Source organism: Passer montanus, unplaced genomic scaffold (genome assembly GCF_014805655.1).
Source record: "Passer montanus isolate IOZ18808 unplaced genomic scaffold, ASM1480565v1 scaffold54, whole genome shotgun sequence".
In the NCBI taxonomy this organism is placed as follows: domain Eukaryota; kingdom Metazoa; phylum Chordata; class Aves; order Passeriformes; family Passeridae; genus Passer; species Passer montanus.
The window spans coordinates 7318556-7332675 of record NW_024370374.1 but is presented as its reverse complement, the minus strand read 5'-3'; the positions used below and the strand labels follow the sequence as shown (position 1 = coordinate 7332675).

At 40.3% G+C, this 14120-nt stretch overlaps 1 protein-coding gene across 3 annotated transcripts in view; it reads left to right on the top strand.

Moving 5' to 3' along the window:
* Window positions 1–14120, top strand: part of SHANK2 (SH3 and multiple ankyrin repeat domains 2) — a 256574-nt gene that overhangs the window by 133124 nt on the left and 109330 nt on the right. For all 3 annotated transcript variants that reach the window (XM_039725073.1, XM_039725072.1, XM_039725071.1), the window contains 2 exons: window positions 9765–9847; window positions 11482–11606. In XM_039725073.1, the coding sequence (XP_039581007.1) occupies window positions 9765–9847; window positions 11482–11606 (208 nt within the window). The remainder of the gene's footprint in view (window positions 1–9764; window positions 9848–11481; window positions 11607–14120) is intronic.

The window sequence follows — 14120 nt, the reverse complement described above, 5'->3', positions numbered from 1 at the left end:
GGTGTAAAAGGAAGATGTGGGAGGAGGGTGCCTTGTTCCTCCTGGGACAAACCAGATGTGCTAGAGCTCTGTTTCTTTAAGAAATGGAATTGAACCCAACAAAGAGGGAGCAGCTAAAGAGCAAACAGTAGCTGGTGGTGGAGCATTCACCTGGATTAAAGGATGTCTGGGCTTGAGTCCTGTGTGTGTCAGACTTAAATCCACAGCCTGAGCTGTGGCTGAATGCCAGGAACCTGCTGGACAGAGCAGGGCTTTATCTGAGCCCTTTGAAAGTGTTCCTCTTTCCCTGAGCCAGGAGCAGATGCTCTCTCCATCCTCGTGGATGTTAGGAGGTGCTCCCTGGGAATGATTGGCAGATGCACCGATTGAGTGGCTGGTGATGCTGCTGGGGCTCCCTGCTCTCTCTGACACAAAATGTCAGCCTGTTTTTGGAGAGATGATGTCTGACAAGCACTAAAATGTATCAACAAAGCTTGGCTTTAAGGGATAAGTGTTACACAAAAACTGAGTTCATAGCAAGGTTCTGAGCAGAGGAATAGTGAGTGTTGAATATGTGCACTAAGAAAAAGCGGCTACTGCATCTTTAGGAGGAAAAAAAAACCCTGTTACCCATGTGTCTTCTAATTTATCTAATTTTTTATAGGGCCCAGATACCAGAATTAAGAGTTTGGTTCTCCAGTTGAAAACCAGGGATGATACTGAGTAGATTGTGGGATCCTTTAGACCAGCACATCCAAACCTGGAGCCCTTGCACCTATGGCAGAGGTGGTTTACACCTCTACTGCAACCACTTCCAGCACCATAAATTCTGAAATATATTAAAATCTGTGCATCTGAATTGACTTGAAATGATAAACCAACATTTTTACCTTGTCTCAAGTACACAAAAATGAAAGCTTCATGTTCCCAGAAATTCCACATCAGTGCAACCAACGAGCTGAATATGAAAGGCAAGGGGGCAATAAAGGCAGGTTCCAGTTCAGCATTCATGTAATTAAGATAAGTAATTGTCAATTTAAATAAAATTGTAAAGTCAGTGATTTTTTTCACTGCTACCAGCACTTTGGGCTAAACTGGCCATGCTTTGACAGAATTGCTGAAAATAATGATGTTGAGAGGCAGGAGAGCTGTTAAGATGGACATTTTGTCTTGCAGGTAAGCAAAATTTGGAGTAAACTTAAAATAACTCAGGAGCTTAGTGCAATTAGAGAAATGGAAAGGGAGAATATATTTCAGAAAAGAGGGTAAAGTTGCTACCTTCTTTCTGATGTTAATGAGACTGTGAAGTAACGTGATTAGTCAGGATTTTTAAAGGAATATGTGAAAATTTAACTGTAATTCACGTCACCTTTACAGCTCTTTCATGCAAAGTCCTAGAAAATCAGTTTCTCACTGTGCACTGTATTTTGAAAGCTCTTGGAGAAGAATAAAGATGTTTTCAGAAAAAACTTTATGCCTGTGGTGAGGCCTCATTTGTTTTTAGACAGAAATTCAAACTTGTAAGTTACATACTAAAGGCATAACATTTTTTGTCACAAAAATTTGCAGTGTGTTTAACATTGATTAATCACTGTATTTTTCTGTACAATGCAGACTTGTAAGTGAAATACTTCCATCTGTAAAGCTGAAATGTACAGTCAGGGCTATTCACACTCCTTGTGGTCAGGGTTGTGTGTATTTTCCAAGGAATGCAGGACGGGAGGATGATAATTCCTCCTGCTCATCATAGCAAATAGGGTGTGATGGAAAACTTGAGGATCCCTTAAAACTAATCTGAAACTCATGTTTGTCATCAGTCATGAAATCACATTTTTTCCCCCTATTTTGTAGCTTATTTTTGTTTAGACTCTCTTGGAGCAAGTGGAGTTATGATACCAAAATGTACTGTGAGTTTAATAATTGTTTTAAAGACTTCCAAGGTCAAACTGCTACCTTAAAGGGCTTGTAGCACATTTAAAAAGTGTTAATAAAACACTTTCTGTTTATTTTCTTTTAAACCCAAGGTGTGATTGAAGTTACTTCCCTTGTTCTGCCTTTGTTACTTGTCCTGTTTGATAACCCTGAACATGTTCCTCTCCTTGGTATTGAGATTGTCTGTGATAATAATGACCAATTTTAGCAAAAACAACAGGAAAATGATGAATTTTTTTAAAACCCAACTGTTTAAAAAAACCACTAGGTTTAACATCTATAATTAATATTCCTTTTATCTAAATACTTTATATGTTAAGATGATTAGGGAGAAAATTCCTATTTCTCTGTGGTTTGGTGGCAGCATCAGAGGCTGGAACTGCAGCTGGTTTGGGGTAGGAAAATACAAACCTTAACAGTAAAGTGTTTATCAGATAAATATCCTGGTTACCTAAACATATGTGAGTGTTTGGAGAGCCTGTTTGCCCAAGGCTCATCATATTAGCAATGAATGTTAATATTTTCACAGTCCAGGCTCACATTGCTCAAATGCTTGATAAATAAAACTGAAAATTGCTGATAAGTATCAGGTGCAAGTGTGGTGTGTCAGAACCCAAAATATTTCTGTGCTAGGTGGAACATTTCTGTGAAGGAGTTGGGGGGACTCTGGGCTACAAAACTCCCCTGTTCCATAGCAGGAGGACTCCTGCCTGCGTGTCTCATGTCTGGTTTCCACTTTGTCATGTGTGATGTTTGAAATGACTGTTCATTTTTTAAAAGAAAAATGAAATTACTTAATACAGAGGAATTAAGCTTTTATTTTTAAGTTCATTTTGCCACTTTCCTCACCCCCAATGATTTTGTTTTATCTGTACCAGCGCAGATGTGAAAGAATAATAACATTTCTCTTAAAAAAGGCTAAAATACTTGGTTATTTGTGAGTGTGTATAAATATATTCATCTATGGATATCAGTACACCCATACATCTGGTACATATATACCCTATATGTACATTTGCTTAGGATTATGAACTTACTACTGACTTTTTTAATTGCCTTTATATCCTATCCTGAAATTCCTATATAATATAGACTCAGACTTTTACTGGATGATTTCTCTTTCCAGGAAGCTGACTTCTTGGTTTGCTGTACCAGTATTTTATTTTACCTGTTGCAGGTTCAGCAACTTAAGTTGAAACCAGGAAACAACCTATAAGTACCAATAGCTAAATCAATTTATTTGAAAAGTATTACTTTAGATTGGCTACTCCCTTCTCTTGCACACCAAAAAATCTGATAATAGGTGTAATTAAAAGCTGAGTAAAGGAATGTGGACTGAAAGAGAGAGAAAGTTTCTCCTTGGTTCTACATAAAGAAATTGTGCAACTACTGTACACTTCTGTTGTGAAATTTAATATTTCTCTTTTAAACCTATATTTTTTCTAAAGTTTTGTAGCATAAACCCATTGAACTGTACAGCACTGTTGCTCTCTTTAAGATAGGTTGCTTCTTGTAATTATGGGTGATTTTTTTTTTTTTTTTTTTTTTGGCATTCTGCTGACTACAGGCTGGAAAAAGCAGCTCCATCTTTCCAACTTCTTAATTCTTAGTGAATCCCTTCCTGGCTGACCTTAGTGTGGGTTTGGGGACTTCGTGAAGAACTGCTCTTTTTTCACCCAGGGTATCAAGTATTCAAAATCCAATAAAGATGGCTTGATTCCTTGTTTAGAAGTGTGAATGAAACACCTTTTTTAGGTGGAAGATGTGCTGTGAGGTTTTACTGGAGCCTCTGATTCCCTCACTGTGCAGTACACATCCAGGACTGGAGAATATGTCCATGTCTTTAAAACAGCCACAGTTTGACATATTCCTCTTTCATCAGCAGATTTCAAAGCAAAATCTGCAGCTTTGCTGTTCTCATGATCAAAGAGCTCCACAAGATGTTTACTAACTCTGGAGATACAGCACTGCTACAGGAGATTGGAAAGACAAATATATGAATATGGGGAGGTGACAGGAGTATTGCTGGAGCATCCTTTCTTATTTCCTGTTCTTTATCTGGCTTGATCATAGCCAGCTGAGGAAGACACAGCTATGCCAAGTTTACCAAGGAGAAATTAGACCATGTCCTTTCTGTGGCAATTTGAAATTGTTTGCCACAGATGATAAAGCCAGAGAGGAACACAGTGCAAGCAGGGGTAATGGTGATCTTGTCTGTCTTCTCTGGGTTTTTTGTTTGAGTGCCAGCTGTGCCGGTCAGGCACTGACACAAACCAATTGTCTGTGCCTGTGAAGATTCTACTCTTGGATTTCTTTGAGAGCACCTGTGAAGCTGAGGTCCATAGGTAGTACTAAGCATTTGATTCCAGGCTGCACTTCCATATGCAGCCCTGATTTTCCAGTTTATTTTTTTAAATTAAAAACCAGCAGAACGACTTGGAGAATTTTTAGTTCTAAGTGATTCTCTTCATCCCCTCTCTGTCAGATTTTAATTATTGTATCATGATCATACTCCTTGGACTTGTATCTTCAGCTGCCTAGTAGGGAATTTATCAATTTAAAGTTGACTGCTCTCCAGTATTTCTATTCTAATGCTAGGTTCTATCTGCCGTGATGAAAGTGCTGAGGCACTGACCGAGCTAGTTGGAAATATTTTCTTCCTCCCAAATACAGCTTGCTATAAACTTCCAGATAAATGTGTGTTTTAAAAGAAAATCATTAGACTTGTCCTATAAGCATTGCTCAGCTGTACAGAATGGGCCATCTCCCCCAGTTCTGGGATCCTAGGAGGCTGGGAAGGGAGAGGTCACTGTGAGTTTGACTGTTCAGTTGTCTACATCCCACTGTTTCTGTTTGGGTTGCCCGTGGGTTTTTTGGGGACAGCCTGTGTATGTTCCTCTCTGCTGTGCACAGAACCCACTTGCTGCTGTAGCTGCTGCCTCTTGAGCAAGTGATTGCTGCTGTGCCTGACACAGGAGAGCTGTGGGAGCTCTTATGTGAGGCCTAAAAGTGGATGATTGATGCCTGGGAAACTTGAGCAATCACAGAAAGTGTCTTCATTAATCTTAAAGGCCTTAATTAGTAGGATTAGCCAATTTTTCTGAAGCCATTAGAGTAGTTGACTATAAATTATAAGGTTGACCCCTTCCAGCAGTAACAGAAAATGTTTTCCCACTGAAAGTTTGCTATATCCTACAATAAGGTTTGCTGTAGACATAATTTCCATTTTATGTGGTATCAGGACAGGATACTTCCCAAAAAAAGGGAAAGAGTATGTGCCTTTAACAGGGATTGACTGTTGGATAATGAACAAAGGGCTCCTCCTCTTCAACAGATTTCCCAAATGCCCTTCTCTGGCTTGAGCATAGCCACCATGAATTGGCCATCTTATCCTGAAAGGAATTAGTGTGACTGCTTCCAGACATTGCATATGAATTTATGGAATGATTTAGATATCATTTTATTGCACCTGGCAGAACACTTTATTCTTCTAGGATGTATCTTGTTGTGAACTCAGTAGATCTTTCCAAAAGATTGCAATTGCAAGAGTGCTGAGGAGAGGAAAAAGGGCTAATGAAGAGATTTAGATGTACTTGGCCAACTGAAAGAAGTGAACCTGGAGAGAGCGAGGGCCACTTCTCACTCAAGGGGAGAACAAGTCCTTACTGAAGGACTTGTGGACTCCCGGGCTACTGGAGCTGAAAAGGTTGGGTTATGTTCCAGGGGAAGAATGACTGCAGGGTATCAGGAAAATAATTCCTTTTTACATTAATTTTTTCCTCTGCCTTAGGGGGAGACTGACAATTGACCAAATAACCATTTTTGTTTCCAGATAATGGCGATAATTTTCAGTGGATTGTCTACTTGCTGTTTTTCAGATTGAAATCAGCAATGAAACACTTGTCACAAACTTGCCTAAACACATCCTGTAGTCCTGATAGTCTCCACCTCTGTAATTTAGTATTTTACCTTATGGAATAAGTCATGCCTTAAGATAGGGTGTAGTTATCCCTGATGAGAACAGGAAGCCAGGTTTTGTGGGCCTGCCTCCAGCAGGAACCTACACTTCAACCTTTATTTTCTTCATACAGGTCTTTATGAAAGACTTGACATTTCTCCTTCCTTCCTCAGATATTATCCTAATGGGCTGTTAGCAAAGCAGAAATTCCTGCTGTTTAGAAAAGCCCACACAAATGATGGTTGTTATGTGGAACAGTGCCGAGTTCAAAACTCACATATCTGTCTGATCATGGGCAAATCCTTTTATTGCCCTTTCTCCATTGGTCAGTCTGTAAAATAATGGAAATTGTAACAGCTCTGCACAGTTCTTGAGCCCTACGTTGTTAAGGAATCTACATGAACTGATGAACAAGCATGTTTTATAATATCTACTGCTTGAGTGAAGCAGAGATTTACATTGACTGTTATTTTGACCTGAAGTTTTATGATTGTGCTCCACACAGAAACATCCTGCACTTTATAGGATGCCTTTTGCATTTAACTTTGCCTGCAATGAATCTTGGCCTTACACAGCCCAAAGTCAAAGCAGTGCTTGCCCTATTTAAATAATGAGCTATTGATTTTAGAATTACTCATTTTATTACCACCATATGGAACTGGTCATATTCTGAGGATTTGTCTCTGAAATGGAAGCTGTTGAATTTTGGTTTGGGATGGGACAGAAATGGACTTCAGGGATTTTACCTATTGAAATTTGGCATATCACAGATAGCAAGGACTGCCTGGCCTCACACAGAGGTGTGCATTGTACTGAAAGAGTCTGGGAAGAAATTCCTCTTCTTGCTTGAGCTCAGGCCTCTGAGCAGCTCCTAATGTAATGCCACCTTCATTTGTCACTGGTTGCCGTACCCTGTGTTCTGCTGCTAAGTATTTACAACACCTCCAGGATCAAAGAGATGCTGCCAAGAAGGCTCATGGGGAGAAATTTTGACCTAGTTTTACATTTGGCACCACTTTGCCTGCCAGAAGCAGGTGGACTGTGAACAGACCTTGAGTGGAGAGTCCACCCTGGCTGGCACAGAGAGCCCTGGTATAGCAAAGCGAGCAAAAAGCAACACTGCAAAGAGCCAGAGGTTAAACTCTGCCCCTCTTCTGCCTCCTTTTCATGGGAATGCACATTTTCTGGGAGAAAGGGTGTGCAGGTTGTAAATTCAGTTCAATTTTTTGTGTGCTTGTCTTCCCCCCTTTTCCTGCTGCTGGTTCTTTGCTCTGCAGCACTGAGGTGTGTGGGGAGAATCAATTTGCTTTCAGTGGTTGCTTGAACAAGTTTAAGCTACTCAAGCCATAGGATTTTTGCAGGTTTCCTACTTCTAGGGAACATGAATGAGAAGAAATACTACACATCTGATTTTTTTCAAGCCTATCTTTTTATTTTCCAGGCTGTGATGTTGTTCTCCTCATGACTGTAACTGTATATTAGAAAGTTGTATTTGTCAAATAATAGAGATCAGTTTGTGTGTTTTCTTACAAAAAAAATTTTGTTGTGCTTCTCCCTCCCTCCCCTCTCACCTCCTCCTTGCACGTAATTTTGTAAAATGTTGGCAATTTTGCATCCCCACTTTCAGTACATGAACAGAAGTATAAAACTGGGTAGTTTACGGAATAGATGTGCTGTACATGAGAAGAAAATCAGAGGTGGTTTTTATACCTTTAGTGTGTAAGTGAGCCTGACTTGACAATGCCCATCCATTTCATTAGCTGGTCCTGGAAGGACCCTGGATGCCTGATTTTTTTTGATGTAGACCAGGAGAATTGATCCTGAGTTTACTGAGCTGATAAACTTCTGAATTCTGTATATGGAAATGAACTGACACAAGAGTGGGATTTGGGGAGGGGACGAGAGGGGGTTCTTTGAATCAAAGTCTTGCTATAATGAGGATCTCAGAAGTTGCCTTCTAAGCTCTATTAAGCTATTGATTGGTTACAAGGAAACTTGAAGGGAATGGGTTTTATTAATTTGACCAAGTATTAAAAAAGTAACACTGTTCACTCTTCAGTGGATAAGCACAGGGACCCACCTTGAGAATGTGGTGGTGAAATGATGGAAATAAGCCAATGCACTGGCAGGAGCAGTCAGTTTCTAGAACATCGGGATGTTGATGGAAAGCTTCAGTGGGCTCTGAGAGCTGCATATTCCATCCCATCCTGACACCCCTGAGCCGGAGGGTGTTGGGCTTTCTCAAGAAGCAGAAGTTTTTTAGCTGTAAGAACAGAAAATGTCTGAAAGACACAGTAAATTACTGTAAGTTGAGAATACAAAAGCTGTGGGTGCTGATGGAGACCATCTCTTGCCCACAAAGTCACCACTGTGGCAGTTTGAATTCATGTGTGGTGTTAAACACTCTGCAATTTGGAAGACAACCTTACCTCATCGCTTCAGCAGCCATGGGAAGTTTCATCCCGCAGAGTTGGAAAGGCACCAAAAGGATGGTCTGTGATGCACGAAAAATCTGGAGTTTGGAGGCTGTCCATTGGTGTCCTGATATCATCATCCCTCTCTTTGTTCAGAGCTTTAAATAAAAAGGTCACAACAATTCCTCTTTATTTACTTTCCTCCTCCCCCTGGGGATTATTAATGGCCCTGAGGCAGATCCAGTCTCTCCTTGCATTTACTGGTTTGGGGACTGATTCTGTACCAGACCAGTAGGAACAGAAGTTGGCCAGTAAAAAATTAAGGAAAGCAAACTTGCTCATACTCCTTTCTATCGGAACTAGTTCTGTAGGTATTTTAAAGCAGCATAGTTTGCAGTGCTGACAATTCATGAACTTAACCCCTGCAACTCGTGCTGTGCAATGCTTTGGCTCCTAAAAGAACATTCAAAAAATTTTTTTTCTTTGAGCTTATTTTTAGTAACTTCATTTTTAATGAAAGCTATTGAACCCCTTAAGGCTTTTACAGACCATTCCCTGTATCTGAAAGATCCCATTTTAATGTTCATTTTGTGCATTTTCTCCATCTACCTTCTACTTTTATCTCAGCCAATGACAGTGAGATTCCTAAGGCTACTTTCTCTTTAAGGGAATACTGCTTACATAAATAGTCCTTTATACCATCTCCTTGTTTTATAATATTAATTGTTTATCAGGAAACAGGAAATATTCCTTAGAAAATGTGTTTTCCTGCTTGTGCATGCCTTGTTACTATTTCAATTATGCAGATTCTTGATGCTGTGGAAATTTGTGCTTGATGACGCCAAGGCAGCTGCACGTTGTTAGCATTGTAGGCTGTCAGATGATCATGTGGGATTCTTGCAGCATGCAACATTCAATAGGATTGAAAAAGGGCTTTTGATGCAAGGCATAGCTTTCAGAATATATTTGTGCCTTTTAGTTAGCTAATAGAAAATCATAATTTATTATCTTTAAATTTAAAATGCTGCCTCATTTTTCTTCTGGTTGGTTTCATTTTGGCTTCACTAGAAGATGCATCTGGTACATCCACGATTGAGGAGTTTATTAATGATACTGTCATTCAGTTCACTTACTTTTTTTCCTTTTAGAATCCTAGCTAGCCCACAGATTACATGATCACATGTTCATCCAGTCATTCATATAGAACACAAACCACCATGCATGATTTCTTCTTCTTTCTTTTTCCTCTCTGCCTTTTTTATTCCTTTTAAGTTGCTTTGTCATGTTCTCTTTTACCATCCAGCTTAGTCTTTGTCTTCCCCTTGCTGCTATTTGTTCTATATTTTCCCATGCTTGGTTACTGCAATATTATTTGATTAACGGGCTGTGATGATGATGAACCTGCACACTGGAGGAGCAGCTACTACAGTGGTGATGAAGGGATGTAATAATGGTCGCTATCCTCGGAATTCTCTCTACAGTGACTGCATAATAGAAGAAAAGGCAGTGGTCCTGCAGAAAAAAGACAATGAAGGATTTGGATTTGTGCTCAGAGGGGCAAAAGGTATGTGCTTCTGTGTGTGAGTGTGTGTGTGTGATGTGCAGTGGCATGAAGAAATTTATACATCTCAGAATATAAGCAGAAATTATTCTTGGTGCACTTGGTTGCTAGACAACAGGATTCTCTGTATGCTATACTACTCCGATGGATTTCGGTGCCTTCTCTCTGAAGCCGTTTGCATTTTTACATAGGAGAAGCACTGCATAATCGTTTTGGGGGGAAAAGTTTTGCCTGTATTTTTCCCATGCTGGTGGATGTAGTATTTTGCCATTAATCTGTTCTGTTGTGCAGTTTACTTCACTGTGGGAAACCTGCTTTCCTCATAAAAACTGCTGCTTTATTTCAAACGCCAGCCTGATTGAATAGGGCTGTGTATAGGATAGACAATAGAGGGATGTTTTGTTTAAAATAGGTGTGGATCTTCTGCAAGGTGACATTGGTGCAGTTTTAGTATGAAAATATGATCTTTTTTTATATCTTGAGGAGCTGCACGTATGTTGCATGGCCTGTAGTGTGCTCATTTTTAAAGCTGTTCATATGTTAAGCTGCACGGCACTTCTCTGTAGGCTAAAATCTGTCACGGTGGCATTCCTACCAGTTAAAAAAGGCATTCTATTTAATGCTTTGCATTTTAACTTTCAGTGCAGTTTGCTCCCTTTGTATTTTAAAAAAGAATATATATATATATGTGATGGTATGTCCCATCTCTTGCTCCCCCTCATTTCACATGGGTTCTCCCTTGCCTTGCTTGAGCATGAAAATTATTCCATGTCTTCATTCTTGGGACATGGCTTTTGCTCTCCCCGTTCCCCACCCCTAAACCTAAACTGGTGCCACCGTGGATTTGCAGGGCTGGGAAAGCTTTGCCAGTTTCAGGCAAATGAAGTGTTTGGAGTTGAAGCAGGGAAGCCCAAGGCACTGCCTTATCTCTGAGTGTTGGTGTGGGTTATCAGTGCTTTGAGCAGGGCTCACTCCCTCTGGCTGAGCCCAGTGGTTTCCCTCAGATTTTCTCTGTAGCAGCGGGGGCAGCTCAGGTGAAAGACCCAAGGACTTTTCTGCCCGTGTGTACGTGACACAGAGGGGCAGGCAGGGCTGTCACAGGAACAGCTGTGCCTCCTGTCCTAAAAAGTGATTTCTTCTGGTCTCTTCTTTGTTATGCACATCTAAATTTAGGAGGGGAAAAAAAAAATCTGGTTCATTTTTTTCATCCTTTGCCACCCATCCCAGCCCCCTAGTTTGGCCAGATGCTCTCTTCTGGCTCCAGCACATAATTCACTTTTAGGTGGATGTTGCCAGAGTTACAGCATTCTGCCAGGCACACAAAAGGGTTACTTGAGCCAATACTGAATATCCTGGAATATCAGAACCCAGCTATTGCCTGGTGCAACTTGATTTGGTTTGTGTCAGGAAAGGAGCAGGTATTTCCCCCTCTGGAAGGAAGACCTGTGGATTGCTATTGCAGGGGGGTTCCACTCTGTCCCCAGCATCCTTATCTCCTGTGAGGCACATCCCTCTCACTTCCAGCACCCACCATTTTTTAACCCTAAATCGGAATGGCCAATGATAGTCCTGTAGTCAAGTGGTATTTGCAAGCACTCCCTAACTTTCTTTTTTTAATGTGGTATTTATTTTTAAAGCTGACACACCAATTGAAGAATTCACCCCAACTCCAGCCTTTCCTGCTTTGCAGTACTTGGAATCTGTGGATGAAGGGGGAGTAGCATGGCAAGCTGGCCTGAGAACTGGAGACTTTTTGATCGAGGTAGGAGATCCTGAAATTTGATTCTCAGTGCTCTGTTGGGGAAAGAGTGATGTTCCTGGTGGAGAATTGACTCTGGAAAAAGTGTGGGATGCCTCTGAGCAGCAAGTTCTGGGGGCTAACACCAGTGATGTGCTTCACTTGATCAATTTAAAACTTCATGCAGCATTCAGGAAAGCAGTGACAGAGAACAATGGTCAGGCTGGCTGGGAATTTTCTGGTTGTTCTTTTTGTCCTTTGGGAATACACTTTCAGAGATATTTGGGAGTTCATAGTCTTCTTTCAGTTATTGAAATTTAGATGAATTTCAATATTTACTGTGGACTATCAGTTCTGGTTTCTTCTAAATATTTTCAGGGAATAACCAAAATTAATGACTTTTTATGCAACTATTTCTGCACTCAGAAATATCCATGGTCCAGTGGCGTTTAGTAACCATGGAGAATAAAGCAAATTACTTTGGCTTGAAATTGAATTTTTCCAACACTACACTGAAATACCAAAAAAAAAACCCCAAAAACCCAATGAATATTATTGCAGTATAAATTACTTTATAAAATGGTATATTTAGATACTCTGTTTATTCATGCCAAAAATATCTTCATGTTTGATATTTTGGAGGAATTTTTTGTTGGCATTTTAGGTTTTGTTTAAAAAGTTGGTTCTCCTTTTGATTGTTGCTGGGCAGTTTACAGCAAAATCATGATTTGGGATTTTTCTTCCTCTTCCCCCCCCAACCTCTTCATGACCAACAAAGGGAGGCTGTGGTTCTGTGAAGTCAGGTACTGAAAATAGGGCTTTTGGGATGGATTGGTCAAGCCCTGTCTGTAAGATCTATTGATTTTACATTATTTGAGGAGGTGTTCTTCAGGCTCAAGTATGGTTTGGTACAATACTTCTGGTGTTACAATGTTTATTTCTGCAGAGCTGGCTTTTGCATGCGGGAGAGGGTACAACACGCAGCTTTTTTTGGAGTGTGCCTTGAACTCCCATGGTGATTGAATTTAAATAGTTGCACCACTTCCTCACACTGTAGCTGTGAAAGAACAGGCTTTGCAGGCTTCTAAAGTAAATAGATATGCATTTTTTTCTCTGTCTTCAAGCACATTTCCCTTGCATGTTTGTTTACTTAAGGAGAAGCCTTTAGCATTAGAGACCAGCTTACAAATGGAACTGCTGCGATCCCTGGGCAGGGATCCTTCCAAAGCTCTCCCTATTCCTCTTAGGTGGGGTTTTGAAACAAGGCTGTATTTTTAAAGGTGGGTTTCTTGCTAGGCTTTTAATCCACGGGGAGTATAGAGAGTCTGTACTGGCAGATTGCACAGATAGAATTGATGGTGAACAGTGTGCAATTTAATTCACTATGGAATGACAAATATGCCCATGGATTTTTAAAGCTCTCTGAAGGGGTGGAAGAAGGGGGTAGCTGATTCTGCACAAAGCTTTACTGTTTTTTTGGCAAATGAGAGAAGAATTATAATTAATTGTCTAGACAATTTACTCCTAGCCTTAGCTTAGAAGAGCAGCTAAACATGCACATACAGTGCTGAATCAGGAGGACGTTAATCCATACTCCAGCATATTTGTAATTAATTCTGAAAGAAGCCATTATTACATGCAAATCAAATCCATTTCTGTGTAATTTATGTTCATCAGGGTTATTCCATTCTGAATTTTGCAACTTAATTAAGAGGATATGATAATCCTAAGAAATGACAACTTGGCTGTTGCACGAGACTTTTCTGTTGGACAAAGGCAGGATTTTTTTTTCTGTTTTATGGCCAACATGCAGTGCACAGCCCTGGCTGGGTGGAGAAAGCCATCTTTAGAGATATTTACAGTGATGCAAAAGACTGTTGAAATAGAAGTCCACCTGCACTTCCAGGAATGCCAAACCACTTTATCTTTTGTGTTGAACTAAAAGATTTAAATTTACACGCTGGCAAGTGGTTGTATGCCCTGGTGTAGCCAGCCTGCCTTGCTGCTAAATGAGTTCTCCCATGACTCTGAAGTTTATGCTTCTGTGTGTAAGTGCCACCTCAACCATTTGTAAGTAATATCAGACATTTATCATAAATGTCATATGAATAATAAAAGAGTTAATGGATAACCAGGATCCTAATTAGTGCTATTTTTAACACTCGTGGCAGGTGCTGGGCGTTAGGGAGGGGAGAGTCCAGTTTGGCAGGGGGAACATGAGAGGCAGAGCAGATGCTTCATTCTTGCTTGAGGAGGTTTGGTTACTTGGGGTCATGGAGATGAGGAGAACCTCTCTGTGGAAAGACAGGTTTGACAGGGAGATAGATCCTTTCTTTGCAGAGCACCAGGGTAGGAGGATGGGCCATAATTTCTTTGTGTACAGTTATGGTCTGGAATCTTCTGGAGGAGGAAAAACTTCATTATCAGCTATGAGGCATTATAATAATTCATGTTTGGGGTTGATATATGTGGAGCAGAACAAATAAAAGATCCATACAGAAAAGGAAGAAAAGGTGCTCCAGGTAAATAGAGTAGGGA